Raw genomic sequence first — 24,591 nt, forward strand, 5'->3', positions numbered from 1 at the left:
GGACAAAGTGGCATATCAGTGGCATATAGGGGGCTATAAGGCATATCAGGAGGGGTATAATGCATATCAGGGGACAGAGTGGCATATAGGAGGTATCCCCTTATACCTCCTATATGCCACTCTGTCCCCTGATATGCCTTATACCCCTCCTGATATGCATTTCTGGGACAGAGAGGCAAGCTGGGGGGGAGGTGTGCATAACTGGGCAAAAATAGTTTACATGAATATTCACTAGTAAAGCTTTTTTTGGTATTTTTTGAGTTCTTGTTAAAATATAGCTTTAATTATTATGTCAGTAAAATAAGAAGGCGAATCGTGAAATGCCATTGTAAATTATACGTTTTTATTTAAAATAAACGAAAAATTTGCATTTTTTTTTTACCCGATTAATCGATTAATCGAAAAAATAATCGGCCAACTAATCGATTATGAAAATAATCGTTAGTTGCAGCCCTAGTTCATTTTGTACTGTTGTCTCCGTATTCTAAAGTGTTACTAAACATGTTGGCGCCTTATAAATATTAACTGTCTCTTTCAGAGTGTGAATGCCTGGGCAGTGATTGCAGTGATTTTGCTCCTGTCCCATGAAGTAACTGATATCCAGAAGTTAATGAAATGTCTAGAGAAACCTAGCTCAATGCTGAGACATGTTGAAATCACAGAGGCTTTGTACTGTTTGGCTACACTGCTTTTTGCAATGAGAGAACACAAGATTCTCATCAGTAACCGGTACGGCCATTCACTTTTACTATTAAGTTTGAACACAGTGCTACCTCTTGTTACATATTGCGGATGATTTTGATTTAATTCTGCTTATTAATGGAATTAAGCCATGTAGCCTATTATATGAACGTTCATGTAAAGTATGTTGATCATGAGTTTTCCGAATAACAAAAGTACTTTTTTTTTTTTTTTTTTTTTTTTTTCCCCCCACAGGATTCACTACAATATGTTCTATTGTTTGTATCTTTTGGAAAACAACCGTTCGCATGGAACAGCACCTAATAACCTTGCAAAACCCAAGTAAGTATCCACTATAAGAACAAAAGTATTGAGTCACATCTCTTAATTATCGAATACAGTCAGACCTATTGCCACAAGTATATAAAATGGGTCATTCTGAAGAGCTCAGTTAATTAAGTACCAAGTGTGGTACTGGGGTATATATATATTCCACAGTCAACTGTAAAGGTTATTATTGGAAAGTTGAAGCGTTTAGGAACAGCAGCAACTGGTCAAAGTAAAGTCACAGAGCGGGGTCACTAAGTGTTGAGGGGTATGATGCTTAATAGCCACCAACACTCCGCTTATTCCATAGATGAAAAGTTCCACACTTCCACTTGCATTAATATCGGCACACAAATCGCGCGGTGGGAGCTTCACGGAATGGGTTTCTATGGCTGAGCAGCTGTCATCAAGCAAGCCTCGCATCGCCAATCACAATGCCGAGTGTTGGATTGAGTGGTGTAAATCACGCCACCGCTGCACTCTGTAGTAGTGGAGACGTGTTCTGTGGAGTGACAAATCACCATTCTCTGTTTGGCAGTCTGAAGGGCGAGTCTGGCGAATGCCAGGAAAACGTTGCCTGGCTGCATTGTGCCAACTGTAAAGTTTGGTGGAGGAGGGATAATGGTATACGGCTGTTTTTCAGTGTTGGGCTAGGCCCCTTACTTCCCGTGAAGGAAGTCTTAATGCTTTAGCATACCAAGATATTTTGTATAGTGCTATGCTTCCAGCTTTGTGGGAACAGTTTGGGGAAGGACCTTCTCTATTCCAGCATAACTGTGCCCCAGTGCACAAAGCGAGGTCCATAAAGACATGGTTGGATGAGTTTGGTGTCGAAGAACTCGACTGACCCAGACAGAGCACAGACCTCAACCTCAACAAACACCTTTGGGATGAACTAGGAACAGAGATTGCTAGCAGGGCCTGCTCGTCCTAAATCCGTGTCTGACCTCACAAATGCTCTACTGGATGAAGGGGGATGAAGATTTTTTGAAACGCTCCAAAATCTTGTGCTTTCCAGAAGAGTGGAAGCTGTTATAGCTGCAAAGGGGGGGATGTCATTATCTACTGTATGTATTTAGCATTTTAGTCACTTTGGGTGTAATGGCCAGGTGTCCCAATACTTTTGTCCATATAGTGTACATTTTGCTGTTAAAGTTTAATCCTCCCACCTCATTAACATTATAAAAGGCACTTGGGGCTTTGTGATGTTGAGTAACTACCCAATCGTCCTGCATACTAGCAACGTGTGATGTGTTTGTTTTATCATTCTACGTTTGGTTTTCAAATATTGCACACTTCTTTGGTGCATGGGGAAGTGCCAATAATATTTCTTAGGTCAGTATATCTGCTATATGCTAGAGCAAAAAAAAAATAAATAAAAAAAAAATTAAAAAAAATAAAATAAAAATATATATATATATATATATAGCTGGCATCTAGGCTTTCTAAATCTATATCACAAATATTTTACAATTTAACATGGAATTACAGTCATATAATTATGGTACTATAAGGCTGGCCATCTTCAAGCTTTGTTGGCAAACAAGGGTTGTAGGGTAATATTTAATATACACAATTAATTAGGTAAATCTTAAAACTGACTTGGACATTAATGCTACTATATTCTCCACCTCAGGTTCTGCCTGACTAGCGAGCAACAGCAAATCATTAACCATGACATTGCTCCTGGACAAGTGGTGAAAATCATGGCCTTTGCTGGTAAGTTGAATATAATAGCCACATTGAAAGCTTATTGAGCCAGACAATTAATAAATTATCTCCGTTTACTTTGATTTTTTTTTTGATTTTTTTTTTTATCGATTCATTGATCCATCCACATTTGTCTGTTTGTATAAATCTTGTTTTTTTTGTGTTTTTTTTTCCCCCTTGTATTCTTGTAGGTACTGGTAAAACTTCCACTCTGATAAAGTATGCAGAGAAGAGGCCTAGCCTGCGTTTTTTGTATCTCAGTTTTAACAAATCAATTACACAGCACGCTTCCCAACGTTTCCCAAGGAATGTGACATGCAAGACTTTCCATGCGTTAGCATATGCTAAATTTGGCTACAAGTAAGTCTGTTAACTGTCTTTAATATAGTCTATAAAGAAGTAACCTCTCTACCATTTTTCTAACATTTTCTCAAGCTAAAACATCAGACAACTAATTAAAGGAACTGTTTATTTTTATTATTAGTAGTAGTAGAAGTATTTGAACTCCCTCCCAGGGTTGCAATGTACCCCCTTTTTTGCTTGTGTATACATAAAAAAATACAGGAAGGAAAGAACACCCTAACAGTATATCAATTCAGATTCCAGGATGCTGCCAAAATGCACATAAAACAAAGCAAATAATTGGCACATACTTAGCAAATACCATTTAAAATGGTGATAGTGCTGTCTCTAGCCTCCCGGCCAGGTACAAAGCCAGTTTGGATTAATGAGGGCATGAGGGTTTTCATTCTATTGGCCAGAATCTTTGCGAAAAGCTTCAGGTTCGCATTCAGCAGAGATGGGACGGTAGCTACTGCACAATTCAGGATCCTCACCTTCTTTGGGAATCAAGGCGATCGAAGCCGCCAAAGTAGGATTATCGATATGGCCACTGTCCAAGATGGAGTTAAAAGCCCCCACAAAGTGAGGGCCTAAAAGCTCCTGGAACACAGAGTAATACTTCAAGGAGAGCCCATCAGGGCCAGGGCATTTTCCAGATTGAGAGGACCTGAGGGCCAGCGTAACTTCTGGTAAAGTGATTGGCGAGTCAAGAAGGGCAGCCTCCTCCACTGTCAGTTTCCTACCAATTGTCTTGTCCAAGTACGAGCAAATCTCTATCATACTACCCGACAGATGTGCGTCGGAGCAGAGGTTGTACAGCCCCTCATAATAATCCCGGAAGCACTCTGTAATGTCTGAGGGGAGAGACCTAGTCAGGCCATCAGGAGAACGGATCTTGGAGACATATGTAGATTTCCGACCTGCACGGAGAGCACGAGCCAAATATTTTCAAAAAGGAACGCTGCATTTTAGAATTAAGAGGAGTGGCCAGTTCACCCCGTAGAGCCAGGAGGAGCTGCAGATCACCACCTGACATGGAGGCTTTGTGTGCCTTCTCTGCCATTGCTATTTGTCTGTAGAGCTCCTCAACCCTCTCCCCCTCTCGGAGTCGCCGTTGAGAACAGGCGTTGATAAAGTGACCCGTGACCACACATTTGTGAGCCTCCCAAATGGTCAACTTGGGGGTCTCCGGCACTAAATTGTCCACGAAATAACTCTCAAGGACCTGGGAAGTCTCAGCGCAGAACGCCGCGTCTGAGAGAATGGACTTGTTAAGGCGCCAAGAACGCCCAGAAGGGCGGGCCAAGGAGATAGAGAGAGGAGTGTGATCGGACCAACTAGTGATCCCGATAGTGGAGCAACGTAAAAGCGGGGCAAGCCTGCAGGGAAGTAAAAAATAACTTTGCGGTCCGTGAGAAGAGAGAGAATTCTCTTCATGACATGAGGAGGGGTCCGCGTACAACCCGTAGAGGTGTCAAACGTGGGGTGTAAAGCCACATTAAAGTCCCCCCCCCATAGTACTAGCAACCCCTCCTGAAAGCTGTCGGGCTCACGTAGGACAGCACTCAGAGTGACATGTTGTCCCCAATTAGGCAGATAAACATTTGCAAAGGTGTATACCTGTTGCAAAATCGTCCCCTTCAACAATAAAAATCTCCCCTCAGGGTCCACACAGGTGTCCAGTTCCTGAAAAGGCACATGCCTTAGTTTTAGCCAGTGGATTGTTACTCAGGGAAACGGTGGGATAGAGCCGGTTGTGAAGTCTTGGGAGCCTTAGTCCCAAAAAAGTGAGTTTCCTGCACAAAAGCGACATCAACCCGATTCTTTTTCAGGTCCCTGAAAAGGGAGGAACGCTTCTCAGGGGTATTCAGCCCACTGGCATTGATAGATAGGAGGTTGAGCTCGCCACATGCTGGAGACGTCATAGCGCAGGAAAGAGTGAGGCAGAGAGAAGGATATGGGAAAGACAAAAGAGAAGAGAGATACGGAAGAAGAAGAGAAAAGAAAGTGGGGTGAGAGAGGTGGTCACAGAGGTGAGAGGGAAAAAAACAAAACACAGCTGGCACTGTGTGACCATAGTGACATGAATCTGGGCGTACGCACCACAAAAGGTAGGGACACTGTGATCTACAAAGACACCAGCGTTCTGAAACGCAGGCCTGCGTTTCTAACCTACAAAAAAACACAAGGGTCTACCAGATTCGGGTGGAAGATCGTGGGGCCTCCAGCAGCACCAAGGAGTGAAACACCTCAACACCAGATCACCAAAGCAGTATTATGAAAATGCCATTGAGGAGCCCACAATACCCCTCAGAAACAATGGGCAACCACCTGAACAGTACACACAGAGTGAAGGTCTACACCACATCCCCCAAATACACGTTACAGGCAACATATCACAGCGCAATGTGGGTCAGTGACCAACCTGCACTGCTACCAGGTGAATAGGTGTCAGGACTCGGGTGATCAGGTCAGGTAGGAGCCCATGCACAGGGGATACTTGGGGTTCAGTATGTAACCCACGGTGCATGATTATGCAAACAAAGACACCACAAACAGAAATCCAGGTAATGCAGTGTATTTCATGTATACAACAGGACCAGCAAATAAGGGTAATATAGTCTAAGCAAGTAACCGGACGTATGGCAAAATAAAATATAGGTAATAAGTCTTTTGGCAGGGAGCCCGCTTGGAAGGGCGCAACAGACAGAGAGCCCGCTTGGAAGGGCACGACAGACAAGAGAGCCCGCTTGGAAGGGCACGACAGACAAGAGAGCCCGCTTGGAAGGGCACGACAGACAAGAGAGCCCGCTTGGAAGGGCACGACAGACAAGAGAGCCCGCTTGGAAGGGCACGACAGACGGCACACAGCCCGCTTGGAAAGGTACAAAAGGCACACAGCCCGCTTGGAAGGGTACAAAAGGCACACAGCCCGCTTGGAAGGACACAAAGCAGGGAGTCCACAAAGCAGGGAGTCCACTTGGAAGGACACAAAGCAGGGAGTCCACTTGGAAGGACACAAAGCAGGGAGTCAGGAACAGTACAGGTGCAGAGCCACAGCAGGAAGGTCCATAGACTTCAATACAAAGGCCCTGACTGAAGGGCAGGGCAGGTTCATAAAGGCAGGGTAATCCAGGTAACAAGGCCCAGCTGGATGTAGACTAGGGCTCAACCCAGGTAACAAGGCCCAGCTGGATGTAGACTAGGGCTCAACCCAGGTAACAAGACACACCTGAGTTCTGAGTGCTCCAGAGGGTGAAGGGTGGCCACTAGTGGTTGCAGATGTAAACACCACAGGTATAAAAAAGCCATGGTTCAGGCAGTGAAAATTTGGTTCCTGACAGTACCCCCTCCACAAGGAGCGGCCTCCGGGTGCTCCTGGGACTGTAGAGAGGCAGTATCAAAACCTGTGTTAAGATTTCTTAGCCCTAGCACGTAGAGCTTTTTCAAATACGTGCAGGTCCTCCTTTCTTACTACAGTTCCGTTAGAGGCAATGACGCAGTCTGAGGAAAGGTCATCTGCAGTGCAGTTGTAAGACATAGTGGTATTGGATGCTGGATACATAGACATGATGGCACTGTTCCATACTCTCTCTTTCTTGGCTGTCCATGCACCAGGGGTCACGAAGCTGCCCTGTACCCAGAGCACCTCTGGGGGCAGGGGGGTAGTACCCGAACTGCACTGGTTCAAGGCTGGAGTGGCAGGCTTAACAGACTTCTGTTCACGCAGCTGTTGCTCGTAATGGTTAAGTTCTTTACTATGCACAATCGTCCCGTCAGATGCTAGGATGTAACCAGGAGCCCCTAAGGAGTGTTTTGCTGTTTGGGGTCTATGATTCTTATTCCTGGGAGTAATGGGAGTGGTGGTCCCAACTGCACAAACAGCTGTGGGGTTATCAATTGCGGGTGTGTCTGTTGTATCAGCAACAGAAGCATCTGAAGACACGCTGTCCATATCAGACCAGTCGGTTTCATCAGAGATGGTCTGGAGGTCATCCGACATGGCTACAGATGGCGCAGAAGTGCCAGGTACTGTGGATTGGTTAACCCAAGGATCACCAGGTTGGGGAAGAGATGCGTTGCTGTTGTCACATGCAGGTTCCTGGGGTTTGTTGGTGTGGGTTGCAGTGGGTTTAGCTGGTTTCAGAGGACATTGGGTGATCCAGTGTCCCTTTTTGCCACAGTAAAAGCAAGATTCCTCATCACGCCTTTGTTGTAATTCGGTTGTGGTAAGGGGTTCACGTTTCCTAGATTTCCTAGGAGATTCCTTTTTAATACTGGTAACAGGCTTGTTGGATTTCTCAGGTGATGTAGCAGGTGTAGGTGAATGGTCTTCATGAGAGTGATTGGAGTTGGAGTCCCAGATTTGCATTAATGATTTGCACAGTTCAAGCAAGCATTCTCCTATGACTTTGAAGACTGAAAGTAACCCCGCAGACTCCTTGTAATGGCCTTTGTATTCTGTCAGGACTCGGGTGATCAGGTCAGGTAGGAGCCCATGCACAGGGGATACTTGGGGTTCAGTATGTAACCCACGGTGCATGATTATGCAAACAAAGACACCACAAACAGAAATCCAGGTAATGCAGTGTATTTCATGTATATAACAGGACCAGCAAATAAGGGTAATATAGTCTAAGCAAGTAACCGGACGTATGGCAAAATAAAATATAGGTAATAAGTCTTTTGGCAGGGAGCCCGCTTGGAAGGGCGCAACAGACAAGAGAGCCCGCTTGGAAGGGCACAAAAGGCACACAGCCCGCTTGGAAGGGTACAAAAGGCACACAGCCCGCTTGGAAGGACACAAAGCAGGGAGTCCACTTGATCAGGACACAAAGCAGGGAACCAGGAACAGTACAGGTGCAGAGCCACAGCAGGAAGGTCCATAGACTTCAATACAAAGGCCCTGACTGAAGGGCAGGGCAGGTTCATAAAGGCAGGGTAATCCAGGTAACAAGGCCCAGCTGGATGTAGACTAGGGCTCAACCCAGGTAACAAGGCACACCTGAGTTCTGAGTGCTCCAGAGGGTGAAGGGTGGCCACTAGTGGTTGCAGATGTAAACACCACAGGTATAAAAAAGCCATGGTTCAGGCAGTGAAAATTTGGTTCCTGACAATAGGTAGCAAAAAAAAAAAAAAAAAGTATGTATGTGTCATGCTGTGGAAACGGCCAGGCGCTGTGTGAGTTATCAGGCGTGATAGGAGTATCAAAAGAAATGCAGAAGTAGGCAGGGGCGCGAGGCCAAGGAGTTGGCCGGGCGTGTCACCAACCACCAGGTGGTGCAGATGTATGTACAGAAGCAACGAAACGTTTCCGTAAGGCCCCGCGACATCCCCGCAGAAAACGGGGAACGTAAGTAAGTGAAAGAGGTGGTGTAGTGGCGGTGAGACAGTGCCCCAGGCAGGTAGTGAGTCGTATAAAAAAACAAAAAACAAACATGAAGTCAGCATAGTCACTAACCCCAACAATATGAATGTCACAACGGCAACCAGGCAGCAAACTGGCGGAAAACAGGAACAAGTGATCAGGAGTGAACCGTCGGTAAAGTTCAGCAGCGTTCGGCATTCCAGCGAAGACTAATGGCGTGGGAAGTGTAAACGGCGCTGTGGTGCAGTGATCGAGGAGTGCCTCCAGAGAGACAATGAAGTTGGTCAAACATGGGAATAGCAGAGAACCTGTCGGGGTTATCAGTGTGCATGGTGTAAGAGTTCGTAGTGTCACAAATAAACATAAGTACTCACGACCACTCATTCCTCAATGGCACCCAGGTGACGAGAGATAGGGGTGCATGCGGGAACTCCACGAGAAGAACTCCGTCGTGCGGAGTCCGAACGGTGAGCTCGTCCCGACTGTGGCAAGGGGTTCAAGGTCGCACCGGAGACAGAGTCCATGTCGACCCAGTCTGGGAGCTGCAGGTCTGGTAGATCCAGGAGCTGTAGGATATGCAGGACGTCATGGTGGTGCCTGATGGTGAGGGACCGGTTGCTGTATCACCAGGGCGAAGGGATGATCCCAGCGGTATGGGATTTGGAGTCTTCGGAGTTCCGACGTTAGCGGTCGCAGGGCTCGCCTAGCCTGTAGAGTGAGGTTGGATAAGTCCTGAAGGAAGGATATTTGGTGACCCTGTAGCGGCCAAGCGCCAAGTTCCCGTGCTTTGGCCATTAGAGCTTTCTTTAAACGAAAATCCGACAGGTGGCAAATTATATCCCTCGGTGGCGACCCCAGACCACCCCAGGGACGGAGAGCCCGGTGTGTGCCCTGTCTATCGGTACAGGGGAGTCAGGCGACTGGTTCAGAAGACCATTAAACAGCTCGGTGAGTATTGCCAGGGCGTCCTCAGAAGTGTCCGGCTCAGGCACTCCATGAACACGAATGTTCTGTCGGCGGCCCTGGTTATCAATGTCTTCAATCCGACGACGGAGCTCCCTCAGGTAAGTTGAGCCTGTGTTCAAGTGACGATAAATCTGCGCGAAGTGCCGAAACTTCATCGCGCACCACTTGTTTAAGCTCCGTGATGAGCGTGGAAAAGTCAGATTTCCAGGGTGCCGACGAAAAAAAGCTGCAACACCTCCAGTGGATGAGACGAGGACGGCAAGCGTGCCGCTGAGGCAGTATCTTCCACAGAGGAGGAACTAGCCGGGGACGCAGCCTCGTGGTCTTCAGCGGGCTGCGAGGCCAGATCCGCAGGGGTCCGGAAATATTCCCGCAACGAGGCTGAGGACAAACTCGGACAGTCACCCGGGGTGGAGGAGTCCGTGGCGACCTTTGAGCGGCTCATGATATTTTAGGAGCAGTATGGTGTGAAAAACTTGCAATTGGCGGCAGAGCAGTCAGATCATCTTTCTCTGCGGTTGGGCACGCCCCGACCTTTCCATTTTTATATGCTTCGTGCCAAAGCAGAGGGAACGGTTATTATGGTCAATGTGATGGTAGTTTTAAGCAGAGCTAGCAACAGAACTATTAAATTTGTAATAGCACAAGGGTGTGTAATGTGCGACTGTCGGAACTGTGATGGACCGACCAGGGATCTCAGGTTGTCCCTGTCCGCCAAGAACGACTTCTCCCTTCAGGACGATAACCCACTGCAATCTGTAGGCAATATCCCCAAGCAAAGTAAGGCATGATTAGTCTTTAAGTACAACAAAAGGAAAACTGTTAATTATGGGTCAAGTATCGCCTTTTATAGGAAGGGACACCAAGGGGGGGGGGGGCAATACAACAGGACACCGGCACCTCTACGTCTGGGAGATAAAGAGCACGCATTATCTTTATTAAATCTCTCAGACCTTAGTGTGCCGTGTGCAAACTTTTACAAAATAAGGCAATAAAATAATTTTTTATTAACGCAATAAAGAGTTTCATGTCACGGGATAACATTAACTGAGGGGCACAATCCGTGAAAATAGCGACGTCCTAGAGTCCAGCAAAGTCCCGGGACCACTGAGTGTGGAAGAACCAGTGGACCGCCCACGAGGTGGTAGCCGCAAACAGTTCCATAGGAAACAGTCCTAGGTACCGCTGGCCTCCGGAGTTAACTTACTTGATGGTCGATGTACTCAGCCCTCTGCTAATTCCCAAAATAGCGACCTGATCCCAGTATGAGAAAAGGAAAGTGACGTGAGTGAAATGCCCCCGGAGCCTGTCCGTGCTCCGATCAGGTGGCCCTTTTGGGAATAGTCCTCTGGGAGTCAGGGCAACAATAGCGGAGGGGTAGGGTGACTCTAGGAACTGTCACACGAACTATGTTGGTTGGACCAACGTATTTTCGAGGCAGTTCACGCAGACCTCCTGCAAATGCGAACATGCTCGCTCTACCTTCTCAAGCTGACCATTTCTGTGTCCCTGTCTCCCTTTCCTGCTTCTTCTCTTCCCTTTTCTTGTTCTTTTGTCTTCTTTCTTCCTCTGCTTCTTCTAAGTATAAGCTCTGTTGACCAAGCCTTCCGGATCACTTCCTCAAACAGCGGAGAATCCTCACATTTCCTCTCCCCCGTTCCTTCTATCGGTGTACACTGTGGTATACGCCTTTCTGGAAGTACTCCTAGAAGCCAGAATACTGCAGACGAAGTGAAGTGCTTCTACACCTCTCTTTCCCCGTGAATCTCTGCCGTTTTGAGGAAGTGCTCCAGAAGGCCTGTTCAAAGGATCCTGGGGGAGAAACAGATGAAGAAAAAAAACACCTGAGGGAAAGGGGACCTCTACTGTCAGTAGATAAACATATTATATATATATTACATTTATATTATTCATGTATTGAGTTTATAAACTACATATAAAAATATGAATGTACTTAATATTTATATATAATTTTTGTAACAAAATGTGCATGTCATGCGGCTTTGAAAAACTGAAGTCTATTAAGCAAGTTTGGCCAACCCTGTATAATATTTTTCTTTAACGCTTCCAGGTATCAGCAAAAGCAGAAACTGAACCCCTTTAAACTAACTGTATACGCCATTAACTGTGTACTTCCCGAGGGTCAGGGAGGTTTTATCCGGGCAAAACTTGTAGCAAAGACATTGGAGACTTTTTTTTCGTCTGCGGAGGAATCAATTGAAAGAGAGCATGTCCCCATTTGGTATATAAATAGCAATGGGGAGAAATCTTTGGTCACACCAGCATTACAATCGGTGAGTACCATGACAAAGATTCAGAAATGTAAAGTATATTAAATTCATCAGTGCTTTGTTTAATGTTGAAGATGCAGATTTATCAAACTTTTTGCTGTCAGTAATATGGCTCCAGTTATCCTGTGGTGATTTTTAAGAGATTTTTTCAAAGACTACAAGTAAGGTGAGAGTGTGATAAGAGGGTATACTTTGTCATTTTGTTATTTTGGTGTCATCTGGTACCATGATTTAGGACCTTATAAGAAAGGCACCAACAAAGACAAGCTGAAGGCCTAATGTTTGATGTTTCTCTTTTAGTTCAGCACAAAGATGAGCGTAACAGTGCTAGGAATACCATTTTCTTTACAACTTTATAACCTGATTTAAGGTCGATCTGTTCCTTGTTCATATAATTTAGGGCTGCAACTAACGATTATTTTAATAATCGATTAGTTGGCCGATTATTTTTTCGATTAATGGGATAAAAAATGCAATTTTTTTTAATTTAAAATAATGTAATAAAAAAACGTACAATTTACACTTTCATCTCTTTATTGCAATGGCCTCTCGCTATTCACCTTCTTATTTTACTGACGTAATAATAAAAGCTACAAGAACCCAAACGCAGTGTTTCTCAAACTAGGTTTTAATACAAAGTTATTAGTAAATATTAATTCATATGTTAACTATTTTTCATAGTTAATAAAAACTGAGAAAAAAGCCTTGTTTATATTTTCTTTTATTTACCAAACTGCCCCCACTAATGCACATCTGACCCCCAGCTTGCCACTCTGCCCCATATATGCCTTATATCTCTTATATGCCAGAGATTCCACTGTGCCCCCTGATATGCCACTGTGCCCCCGATATGCCTTATACTCCTTATATGCCAGTGATATCCAACTGAGCCCCCTGATATACCTTTTCCCCCCAGATATGTCTTATGCCCCCCTGATATGCCTTATAACTTCCAATATGCCACTCGCCCCCATTTATGCCTTATACCTCCCTATATGCCACTGTGCACCCTGTTATGCCACTCCGCTCCCCATAAATGCCCTGCACCACCCTGAAATTCTCCCTGATTCACCACTCTGCCTCCCCCAGATATGCCACTCTGAAATTCATTATACCCCCATACACCACTCTACCTCCCCTATACACCACTCTAACTCCCCCAGATATGCCCTTCTGCCTCCCTGAAATTCATTATACCCCCCATACACCACTCTGCCTCCTCCCCCCTCCCATACACCACTCTGCCTCCTCCCCCCTCCCATACACCACTCTGCCTCCTCCCCCTCCCATACACCACTCTGCCTCCTCCCCCCTCCCATACACCACTCTGCCTCCTCCCCCCTCCCATACTCCACTCTGCCTCCTCCCCCCTCCCATACACCACTCTGCCTCCTCCCCCTCCCATACCCCACTCTGCCTCCTCCCCCTCCCATACCCCACTCTGCCTCCTCCCCCCTCCCATACACCACTCTGGGTCCTCCCCCTCCCATACACCACTCTGGATCCTCCCCCTCCCATACATTACTTTGCCTCCTCCCCCCCTCCCATACACCACTCTGGCTCCTCCCCCCTCCCATACTCCACTCTGGCTTCCCCCCCTCCCATACTCCACTCTGGCTCCTCCCCCCTCCCATACGCCACTCTGCCTCCTGTCAGCAACGGAGGTTCACAAGACACAAGGGAGCCGGGTAGAGAGGCAGAGTGGCGTATGCAGTGGCGTCGCAAGGGGGGGGGGCATTTGCCCCCCTAGGTTATTCCTTGCCCCCCCCCGCCGAATTTGTAACCACCCAGGAGAGTCCCGCAATGGGACTTTAACCCCTTGACTGCTAAGGACGGCATGGTGCCATCGCTAGCAGTCCCAGTCAGGTGCTAACGACCGCACCATGCCGTCACTAGCACTACCTTACCTTGATGGAGGTCTGTGGACCTCCATCACCACCTACCCCGGCGATCTGCTCCTCAAACTGAAGGGCATCACCGGGGCCACCCGATCTGCCCGGTGATGTCTCGCGCAATGACGCGATGATGTCACCGCGCAAATTTATGACAATTGTCAGTTAAAGAGGTATGGGGGCATGCTGCTAAGCAGCTACATACCCCCAACATATACCGTTGGAAAGGTAATCGCCTCACTAATGAAAAATATTAAGTTAAAAAAATTAAAATGTAAAAAAAATTATTTGGGGGTCTCTAAAGGCAGATAAAGATCAAAATTGCCTAGAGACCCCCAAATTAAATTATTTAAACATATAGTAGTTTAACTTTAAAAAAAAAAAAATAATAAGTTTAAGTATTCTAGCTAAATGATCACTGTGGTAGCCAATGTTACCACAGCGATCATATAGTTATAAAAAGTCACATTCCCTTTTTAAAAATGGCCGATACTAATTTTTAATCCTATGATCCCAGAGTGGCAATTTTTGAAATCCTGATGAACTGCAAATATTATTAAAATCAGCCATTTAGCCTGTGTGGTAGGTGAGTAACGATCTCATCCCTGGAGCGCCTTGCATTTTTACTGCAAAACTTGTTTTTGCTGTAAAAGTGATTTTTTTTTTCTCCCTTTACCATCATTTCTTTGGGATTGTAAGGGGGAAGAATGGTGTGTTCTTCTGTGAGTGAATGTATTTAAAGTATGGTGTGTGCTTCTGCGAGTGAATGGAGATATGAAAGGCGTGTGAATGATCAGTAATTAGGGTTGAAGCCTTGACGTGGCATTACTGCTCACGTAGGAAGTTAAATTATGGCACAAAAAGTACACATTTGCAAAAACGACATCCCTTGGCGCATCAAATGAGGGGCTGCATGTGTTTCTAGTACAAACCTGGAGTGTGCAAGACACAAATGAACATGTCGCTATGGTTAGAAAAAACATATTTTCAAGCCAAAGCGACATATTCCATCATTATTTGTGCACTCAACTTTTGTCCTACAAATACATGTAGCCCCTCATTTGAAGCTCCAAGAAGTGTAGTTTCTTAAAATGGATGAATTGTCTGAATGAGGGAGAGCATGAGTTAATATGTGGATAAATTGTCTGAATGAGGGAGAGCATGAGTTAATATGTGGATAAATTGTCTGAATGATTGAGAGCATGAGTTAATATGTGGATGAATTGTCTGAATGATTGAGAGCATGAGTTAATATGTGGATAATTTGTCTGAATGAGGGGGAGCATGAGTTAATGTGATTGTGTGTATCATAGATGTATAGTTGTGGAAGGGCAAAGATGGCACTAGCAGGATGTTTGAGCCTTGGGGACCAAGATGGCACAGGCAGGGTGTATATGGGACAAACATGGCAAATCTTATGCGTGTTATCTGGGTGTGCAACCTGTGATCTATCCCTGTAATTTAGGGCGTTTTAAATATACCTTTAGTGCCGTGTTTTTATGTGAATTCCAATTGATCTGTACTGGCAAATCTTGGTTTGTGTGTTCTTCTGTAGATCCATATCTGCTATGCTATGTTTCCATACATTATTTATGTATACCTGCAAATACAGGGTTTGTATGTCTTGTTCAGTTGATTAATACCTGCAATGCTGTTTCCATGTATTTATTTGATCTAAACCTGCAATGCTACGTTTCATATATTATTATTGTATACCTGCAAATACAGGATTTGTATGTCTGATTCTGTTTATTTGATATATACCTTTAGTGCTGAGATCACAAGTGAATTTTAATTGATCTATACATGCAAAGCTGGGTTTGTGTGTTAATGTGTTGATCTACACCTGCTATCGGCAGCAGGGTCTAATATTTATATATATATTTATATATATATATCGGCAGCAGGGACTAATATTAATATATATATATATCGGCAACTGGGGCTAATATTAATATATTTGGGCAGCAGGGGCTAATATATATATATATATATATATATATATATCAGCAGCAGGATCTAATATTAGGCCCTGAAATCATTTAGTGCAAAAGTTAAGGTATTGTGTTGTTTAAAGGATTTCAAGGATTAGTCTTACTAAATTGTGGCTTCAGGCTCCCCATGTTGAATGATCAAGTATTGTATTGTCCAATAACAAAAGTATCATTCCATAGCACATTACTTTTGGCTATATATATATATATATATATATATAATATATATATATATATATATATATATATATATATATATATAAATGTGTGTGTGTTTTTTCAGTGGTATGATTTAATGGTGGAAATTATTAATGCCCCCCCAGTTTGACTGTGGTATCTTGTGTGCCCCCCCCCTATATATTATTTCTAGAGTCGCCACTGGACTTATGGGAGGGGGAGGAGCCAGAGTGGTGTATGGGAGGGTGGCTCCCATATGCCCCTCTGACTCCTCCCCCTCCCATACACCACTCTGCCTCTCTCCCGACTCCCTGGTATTTTGTGAACCTCCGTTGCTGACAGGCACTTACACTGCAGCTTCATAGAAGCCTCAGCGTAAGTGAAGGGCAGTAAATGAGGCTGTCTGTGCGATACAGACCCCCACCGGCTGACAGAGAGGATGATCCTCTGCAGGAGACCTCAAAGCTCTGTCAGCCGGTGGGGGTCTGCACGATGCGCACAGACAGCCTCCGTTACTGCCCTTCACTTACGCTGAGGCTTCTATGAAGCTGCAGTGAAAGTGCCTGTCAGCAACGGAGGTTCACAAAATACCAGGGAGTCGGGAGAGAGGCACATAAGTGTATGGGAAGGGGGAGGAGTCAGAGGGGTGTATGGGAGGGGGGAGAAAGACGGAAGTGAGAGACCGGCCGACAGTGAGGGGAATCCAGGTCCCCTGCAGCGTTGCGGGGGATCTGGATTCTAGTGTTATAATCCGATCTCTGTTTGAGGTCGGATTATATAAGGATAAAATCGATAAAAATCGATTCGACTAATCGATAATGAAAATCGTTGACAACGATTTTCATTATCGATTTTATCGATTAGTTGTTTCAGCCCTAATATAATTAATTGCCTCCTTTACTTTTTTTTATAGTTTGCTGTGAGACAAGCAGAGACAATCTGGGAAAAAATGAAACGTTTGGAAACAACTAGGCAATCTTCTTACAAAATGACGCATGATGGTATTTTATCCATATTGTAATTAAACCTAGTTGCATATCTGACATTTTAAAGTTAGTAATGATGGAGATTTTATTATTATTATTTTGAGGACTAAAGAAGGATACTGACATGCTTATAATGGAAAGCAACAAGACAAAGGGTGGAAATGTATATTATAGAAAAATAGCACATACCATAGATGATTGAATAGTGGACAAGATAATAGTGACATTCAGTGAGAAGTCACTAAAAGGTAGTGGATAAAATTAAATCATCACAGGTCCACATATACATAATGTCAAATATGTTTTCTTTAGAGAAAGCTAACTTAAATCCTTATGCTTTTTAGAGCTGGTTTTGTAGGTTAATCCCCCCAAAACAAATATTAATATAGATAAGATTGTTAGTCTTTAACAAAAAACCGAATGTATTGTTGTAACAAAGATTTTAAATCCACAGGGATTTGTGATAGTCTGAAGTTTTCTTATTGTAAGAATGTGCCCCCCCCCAATCATTTGCTATAACGCAAATTAAGTTATAATGCCATTAACCTAACTTGCCGAGTTAATCTGCATTTTTCTGCTCTGTGGGAATTTCATCAGGGAACATCATGACCTATTTTTCTCTCCTTGATTAAAGACAATTGGCACAGGATTGTTAAACAGATAAAGTGAGACGTATTGACCCTTTCTAATTCTTTTGGGATTGCGTGGTGCTATAGAAGTGTTGCCTTTTTATTCTTTTCTGTCTTGATTGTTACCTCTTATGTATGGCATTGGGTGTCATTTAAATATAATTTTGGTTCATATGTATGATGTCATTTATATTTTGGGTTACTTTATTCTTCCAGGGTATTTGAAGCTCTGGCAGTTAAGTGGACCCGATCTTTCTTCTTATGATGCTATCTTTGTAGATGAAGCTCAGGACTGCACACCCTGTAAGTATAACCTTAACCCCTTAACGCCAGCCACGTCATGCAAAAACTGTCAGTTAACAACCAATAATTAAACAATGATTAAACAAGCTCAGAAAAAAAATAAATGAATGAATGATTTGATGGGGTAAATTGGAGTGGCCGGATTCAAAGAGCATAGGCACAGACTGACCATAATGGGGGAAAAATTGCACTTTCCAAATGTCCTTTTAGCTCCCCGAACAACCAGACAGACCCATGCATGGGGGTATCACTATACTCAAGAGATGTTGCTGAACACATATTGCGGGGTGTTTGACAGTTACATATACCAGGAGTGGTAAATTCATACCTGAAGTACAATGTGTGTGTGGGGGGAACCCCACAAAAAATACCACCACAAATTTTGACAAAGGTTGGTGGTAAAATTAGTGCATGGAAAGGGTTAAATACCTTGGGGTGTCTGATTTTCAAAAATAGTTCAATTTACCCCATTAAATCATAGGTGTTGCTTCAAAGATGTCCCAAATAGGACATGGTGGCAGTAGGACTAAGCTAAAAAAAATGCGCACTTCCCAAATGTGGCTTTTTACCTCCCAAACAAACAAAATGGTTTCATTTTATTTAATAACCCTGCAAGATTATGTTGCTAATTGTCTCCTTTGGTTGAAGCTATCATGCAGGTCGTGACTTCCCAGACTTGTGGGAAGATCTTTGTTGGAGATCCTCACCAGCAGATTTATAGCTTCCGTGGAGCTGTCAATGCATTGTGTGAGGTGCCGCACACTCATATCTACTATCTCACTCAGGTAAGTGTGTGCATGGGATTGAATTCATTATTGGACAATATAATTTTAGGTGAGGGTCAACATTAATACTTAATTTAAAACATGATTTACATTGTAAAAAACACGTAGTAAACACGAGTAGAGCGTATAGACAAGCATTGGAGCTTTTGTAAAAATGTAACAGCATCGTCGGCCACCAAAAAAGAAAACTTACACTGGAAAAACCTAATTACTATTTTAGGTCTCTAGTAAATTTTAGTGCTGTGGCTTTGTGGTGGTGACACCAAGGATCATAGAGATATGAAGTCAGTTAAGCTCTCAAGGTGTTCCTTTTTTTCTTTTATCTTCAAGTATTCCCATTTTGTGTTAAGCTTCATACCAGCCAACACAAACTAGCCTACATCATCATGTGGAAAAATGTATTGCTTATTATTATTATTATGTTTTATGCATATAGTGCCAACAATTTATGCAGTGCTTCTAATGATACGTATATTCAAGGGGTATGACAAGACGAGAATTGACAGACTAACTAATACATTAGGTGGAGGGAGCCCTGCTTGCAAGCTTACAATCTTGAATATAAAAACTTTTCCTTTTTGTTCATCAGAGCTTCAGATTTGGTGCTGAAATAGCTTATGTTGGTGCCACCATTCTTGATGCTTGCAAGAAATTGCGACATAAAACTTTAGTTGGAGAAAATCAGAAAGGTACTTATTTCTTAACCATATGCTGTCTTTCTTTGTTACATAAGTGCAAACTATCAAGTTTCATCAGTAAGATACATGCCTGTTTGTTGTATTACTATGTTAGTAAATGCTTTACTTCTAGTGCATTGTGTTAATTTCATGTAATACATTTTATGCTAGAGTAAAAGTCTGGTAATTACATATTTTGCATTTAAAGAACCAGTAATTTTTATTTTTTAAAAAAATGGCAGAGCCTAAAACGTGAAAGTGGATATCTGTACTCACAATTATGGTATCTTGAATATTTTCTTCACAATTTGCTGGTGTTTAAGATCTGCTAAGAAATCTGACTAGCATGCGATTGTTGCTTTAACAATAGAAAGCAATATCTTCTCATTAGAGGTTATGTAAAAAGAGCAATGCTGGTGCAAAAAAAGTAGCTAGGATGATAGTATCGCTTTGCAGACCATTTGTATTTGAGATCCCTTTCGGTTCCCTTTTCAGAAGCAAACGCGCTCGTTGTAGCCATACATACAAAAAAGTGAATGAAATATAAGTAAATATCAAAATGGTAGTTATCCTTGTAACAATTTTATTTTAGATATTTTTGGATTTTTTGTATTAAAAATATCATGTTTCTAGGAACCATTCTAGGAACTTCCTCAAGGGAATTTGCAATCTTATCCCGAACAAATTCCTCTATCTTTGATGAAGCGGTGAGACTAACTGAAGGAGAATGCCCATCTACAATTCACATTATTGGGGTAAGTTTTCATTATTAAAATATTGCTATAGTGAGTAAGAGCTTTAAGATATAGGTTTTAGATAATACTTCCGTCATGATAGTTTTAAGAGTGGTATGTAATGTATTTCCGTTTATTAGGAGGACTGTTTAGTTGGACAAACAAACAGCGCCACAGCTACCTAAAGGCAAGGTAGACGTCTGCCTAGGACGCAGATCAGTTGGGGGCACCTTCTTTGCAGTGAACTGGGCCGCCTGGAGCTGGAAAAGGAGGGTCTGTTGAGGGAGATCATTGATCTTCCTTTTACTGGCAGTGCACCCAACCTCACTGCTGCCTACCATTAATTGCCGGCAGCATCGCAAGGGAGTAGTAACACGCAGGTGTGACGTAATCGCCAATATTTATGCCTTAGGTGTTTGGGTTTTTTTTGAATGGTAATCGCTGGGTATGCCTGAATTCTTACTCCAAAGCTTAATACCATATTGGCTCGATTATACGCAGCACCCTTTAAGTTTGGTGCTATGTCAAAGAAAAAATTATTTTTAAAGAAAAAACACACATTAGTGGAATAGTAAAACACCATTCTATCTAATGAACAGGAATACATGTATTTTAAAATTTTTGGTATCTATTATACAGTTAGTCAGCGTAGGTTATATACAAACAGAGACTTGGAAAACCAATAGCCATTTAAGGCATCCCCTTAATTCATAATGCACCTTACTTATGGATATGCCACTCTGCTGCTCCCCAGATATGCCACTCCACCCCCCCCAGACCTACCGATGCATCCCCAGACTCCCTGGCATCTGGGGGGGGGGAGCCGGTGGACGTCTGCGTGATGCCTGACGACAACCTATGCCGCATCTCGCCACTTCTGCCGAGGCTTCTATGCAGGTGCTTTGTCATTGAAGCCCTGGCAGAAGTGCCGGCAGCAGCAGCAGCGAAGGTTGTCTGCGTGCATCACCGGCTGCCAGAGAGGAGAATACAGGTCCCCTGCAGCACTGCGGGGAATCCTCCTCTCTGGCAGGTGGTGAACGCCTGCGCGATGCGCTCAGACAACCTCTGCTGCTGCTGGCTGGTACTTCCGCTGGGGCTTCTGTGGTGGAGCACAGGAAGGTTATGTCATGCCAGTGCTCCGTCATAGAAGCCATCCCCAGCAGAAGTGCCGGCAACAGTTGGGTCGTCTGTGCATATCGTGCAGACATCCACCGGCTGCCAGCGAGGAGGATCCAGGTCCTCTGCAGCGCTGCGGGGGATCTGGATCCTAACCCTGCTGCTTGCCCAAAAAAGAAAAGACCTGCCCAGAACTGTATGTCCTGGTCGTCGGGTGATATGAGCTGGGCATGCCTGCGCTAAACCAAGATTATAGGCCGCACCCCCACTTTAAAAACTTAGTGTGGGGAAAAAGTGCAGCCTGTAATCCGTCCAATACGGTACATTGCTGATAATTGTTGATTGTGTTGAACTTGTAACTGTTTTTTATTGTTTTTTTTTACCATTTTAGGGACCTGAAAAGTTTGGACTGAACAAAATCTTTGACATCTGGAAACTCCTTCAACCAGTACAAGAGAGACTAAGACGTAAGTTAAAAAAAAAAAAAAAAAAAAAAAATGGACAGCACTAGCTGCATCTGCCTTGTCTTGAAAAATGTGCTTCTGATTTCAAGAATTTACTCCCCTGAGTTCACTGAAGAAAGATGGTTATGAGCAACCAAAGCACGTAGCAGCTGAAAAATACTTGTTTACTATTTCAGTATATTGAAAATAGATTTTCATTGATAATTATGTTGATTTAATGCATTTATGAGGCTTTCTCAAATTTAAATCAACTTTTCTTAAGCCTTTGTTTTTAGCCTCACCTGAGAAATACACTGTTCTACATCATAAAATACATGTTTTGCACCTATAATAATTTATTTTCCTGAGTTACTTAATGACCTAGCCTTCTTGTAGGGATCCTGCTAAAGAATAAGTTTCCCAGGGTCCATACATTTAGTATACAGTATCTCACAAAAGTGAGTACACCCCTCACATTTCTGTAAATATTTTATTATATCTTTTCATGTGACAACACTGGAGAAATGACACTATGCTACAATGTAAAGTGTACAGCCTGTATAACAATGTAAATTTGCTGTCCCCTCAAAATAACTCAACACACATCCATTAATGTCTAAACCTTGGCAACAAAAGTGAATACACAACTAAGTGGAAATGTCCAAATTGGGCCCAAAGTGTCAATATTTTGTGTGGCCACCATTATATTCCAGCACTGCCTTAACCCTCTTGGGTACGGAGTTTACCAGAGCTTCACAGGTTGCCACTGGAGTCCTCTTCCACTCCTCTATGACTGCATCATAGAGCTGGTGGATGTTGGAGACCTTACGCTCCTCCACCTACCGTTTGAGGATGCCCCACAGATGCTCAATAGAGTTTAGGTCTGGAGACATGCTTGGCCAGTCCATCACCTTTACCCTCAGCTTCTTTAGCAAGGCAGTGGTCGTCTTGGAGGTGTATTTGGGGTTGTTATGTTGGAATATTGCCCTGCGGCCCAGTCTCTGAAGGGAGGGGATCATGCTCTGCTTCAGTATGTCACGGTACATTTTGGCATTCGTGGTTCCCTCAATGAACTGTAGCTCCCCAGTGCCGGCAGCACTCATGCAGGCCCAGACCATGACATTCCCACAACCATGCTTGACTGTAGGCAAGACACACTTGTCTTTGTATTCCTCACCTGGTTGCCGCGACACACGCTTGACACGATCTGAACCAAATAAGTTTAATTTGGTCTCATCAGACCACAGGGCATGGTTACAGTAATCCATGTCTTTAGTCTGCTTGTTTCAGCAAACTGTTTGCGGGCTTTCTTGTGCATCATCTTTAGAAAAGGCTTCCATCTGGGACGACAGCCATGCAGATCAATTTGATGCAGTGTGTGGCGTATGTCTGAGCGCTGACAGGCTGACCCCTACCCCTTCAACCTCTGCAGCAATGCTGGCAGCACTCATCCATCTATTTCCCAAAGACAAACCTCTGGATATGACGCTGAGCACGTGCACTCAACTTCTTTGGTCGACCATTGCAAGGCCTGTTTTGAGTGGAACCTGTCCGGTGAAACTGCTGTATGGTCTTGCCCACCGTACTGCAGCTCAGTTTCAGAGTCTTGGCAATCTTCTTATAGCCTAGGCCATCTTTATGTAGAGCAACAATTCTTTTTTTCAGATCCTCAGAGAGTTCTTTGCCATGAGGTGCCATGTTGAACTTCCAGTGACGAGTGTGAGAGCGATAACATCAAATTTAACACACCTGCTCCCCATTCACACCTGAGACCTTGTAACACTAAAGAGTCACATGACACCGGGAAGGGAAAATTGCTAATTGGGCCCAATTTGGACATTTCCACTTAGGGGTGTACTCGCTTTTGTTCCCATGGTTTAAACATTAATGGCTGTGTGTCGTTATTTTGGTGGGAAAACCAAATTTACACTGTTATACAGGCTGTACACTCACTACATTGTAGCAGAGTGTCATTTCTGCAGTGTTGTTGCATGAAAAGATATAATAAAATATTCACAAAAATGTGAGGGGGTGTACTCACTTTTATGAAATACTGTAATTATTAATCCAAATACATACTTGGCAATAACAGAAATGGAAGTTTCGGTAGCAGGTTTTGGACAGTAATCATTTGTTTAAAGGAGGGTTTTCTCTGTGTTGTGGAAATTAGTTTGTTACGCTTCTATTAAAAATGGGAATAAAGGCCCCCCGGGCTACACATGGAAGCTGAATGACTCCTTATTGGCAGACCAGGCCATAGGTGCTTCTGTGGCGGACGCCCTAGAGGAGTACTTCCAATTGAACTCCTCCCCTGATTTGACGGTGGGGTCGTTGTGGCAGGCGCACAAGGCGGTTATCCACGGTACTTTTATTCGCCCAGCCTCCCAAAAGAAAAAGGAGAAGCTCCGTCAGGAGCTCCTCTTGAGGACCGAGATACGCGACCTTGAGCGTAGGCATAAGTCAACCCAGGCTCTTCGTTCCTTAATCATCAAAAAGGGAGAACTTAACCTGATCCTTTCGGCTGATGTTCTGAAGGCCATTAGCTGGACGAATCAAAACATTTTTGAAAAGGGCAATAAGCCTGATACCATGCTTGCACGGCGTCTCCGCCTGGCCACGTGATCACATAATATTAGACAAATCCACACATCCTCTGGGGGGACGTCCTCCCACCCGGATGTAATTTGTAAACAATTTACTGACTACTACACCTCACTTTATGATGGTCATAAAACTTCTCATACACCTTCGTGTTGGGTAGGGAGGCCCCTGACAACATTCGCCGCGCCCTGGGCGTTGTTCATGCGTCCCGGTTGGCTCGGTCTCCGGCGTTGTTACTTTCGCTTGACGCGGAAAAAGCGTTTGACCGGGTTGATTGGGACTATATGTGGGTGACGCTCGGGGCTTTCGGTTTCACTGGGGGTATTCTCACTGCTCTGCGAGGTCTCTATTCCTCCCCCAGCGTGGTGGTGGACACCAGGGGGGCAGTATCTCCCCCATTCCCTGTCCGAAATGGTACGCGGCAGGGCTGTCCCCTCTCTCGCCTCCTATTTGCTCTTTGTATTGAGCCTCTGGCGGCTTCTATCCGTCTGAATCCAGACATTAGTGGGGTGCAAGTGGGGGGCTCTCATTACAAGGTCAGTCTCTTCGCGGATGATGTGTCCTCTCCA

General features: G+C 44.1%; 1 protein-coding gene across 1 annotated transcript in view; it reads left to right on the forward strand.

Moving 5' to 3' along the window:
• The window catches only part of LOC149298775 (F-box DNA helicase 1-like), a 39,771-nt gene that overhangs the window by 7,199 nt on the left and 7,981 nt on the right, over window positions 1-24,591 (forward strand). Inside the window, exons 6-16 of the mRNA XM_089487088.1 lie at window positions 539-729; window positions 937-1,023; window positions 2,645-2,727; window positions 2,910-3,078; window positions 11,466-11,688; window positions 16,662-16,749; window positions 17,580-17,666; window positions 18,315-18,451; window positions 19,041-19,140; window positions 19,762-19,883; window positions 21,370-21,445. Of these exons, the coding sequence (XP_089343214.1) occupies window positions 539-729; window positions 937-1,023; window positions 2,645-2,727; window positions 2,910-3,078; window positions 11,466-11,688; window positions 16,662-16,749; window positions 17,580-17,666; window positions 18,315-18,451; window positions 19,041-19,140; window positions 19,762-19,883; window positions 21,370-21,445 (1,363 nt within the window). The remainder of the gene's footprint in view (window positions 1-538; window positions 730-936; window positions 1,024-2,644; window positions 2,728-2,909; window positions 3,079-11,465; window positions 11,689-16,661; window positions 16,750-17,579; window positions 17,667-18,314; window positions 18,452-19,040; window positions 19,141-19,761; window positions 19,884-21,369; window positions 21,446-24,591) is intronic.

This window comes from Sceloporus occidentalis, unplaced genomic scaffold (genome assembly GCF_023333645.1).
Source record: "Sceloporus occidentalis isolate IW3139 unplaced genomic scaffold, rSceOcc1.0.p SCAF_31, whole genome shotgun sequence".
In the NCBI taxonomy this organism is placed as follows: Eukaryota; Metazoa; Chordata; class Lepidosauria; order Squamata; family Phrynosomatidae; genus Sceloporus; species Sceloporus occidentalis.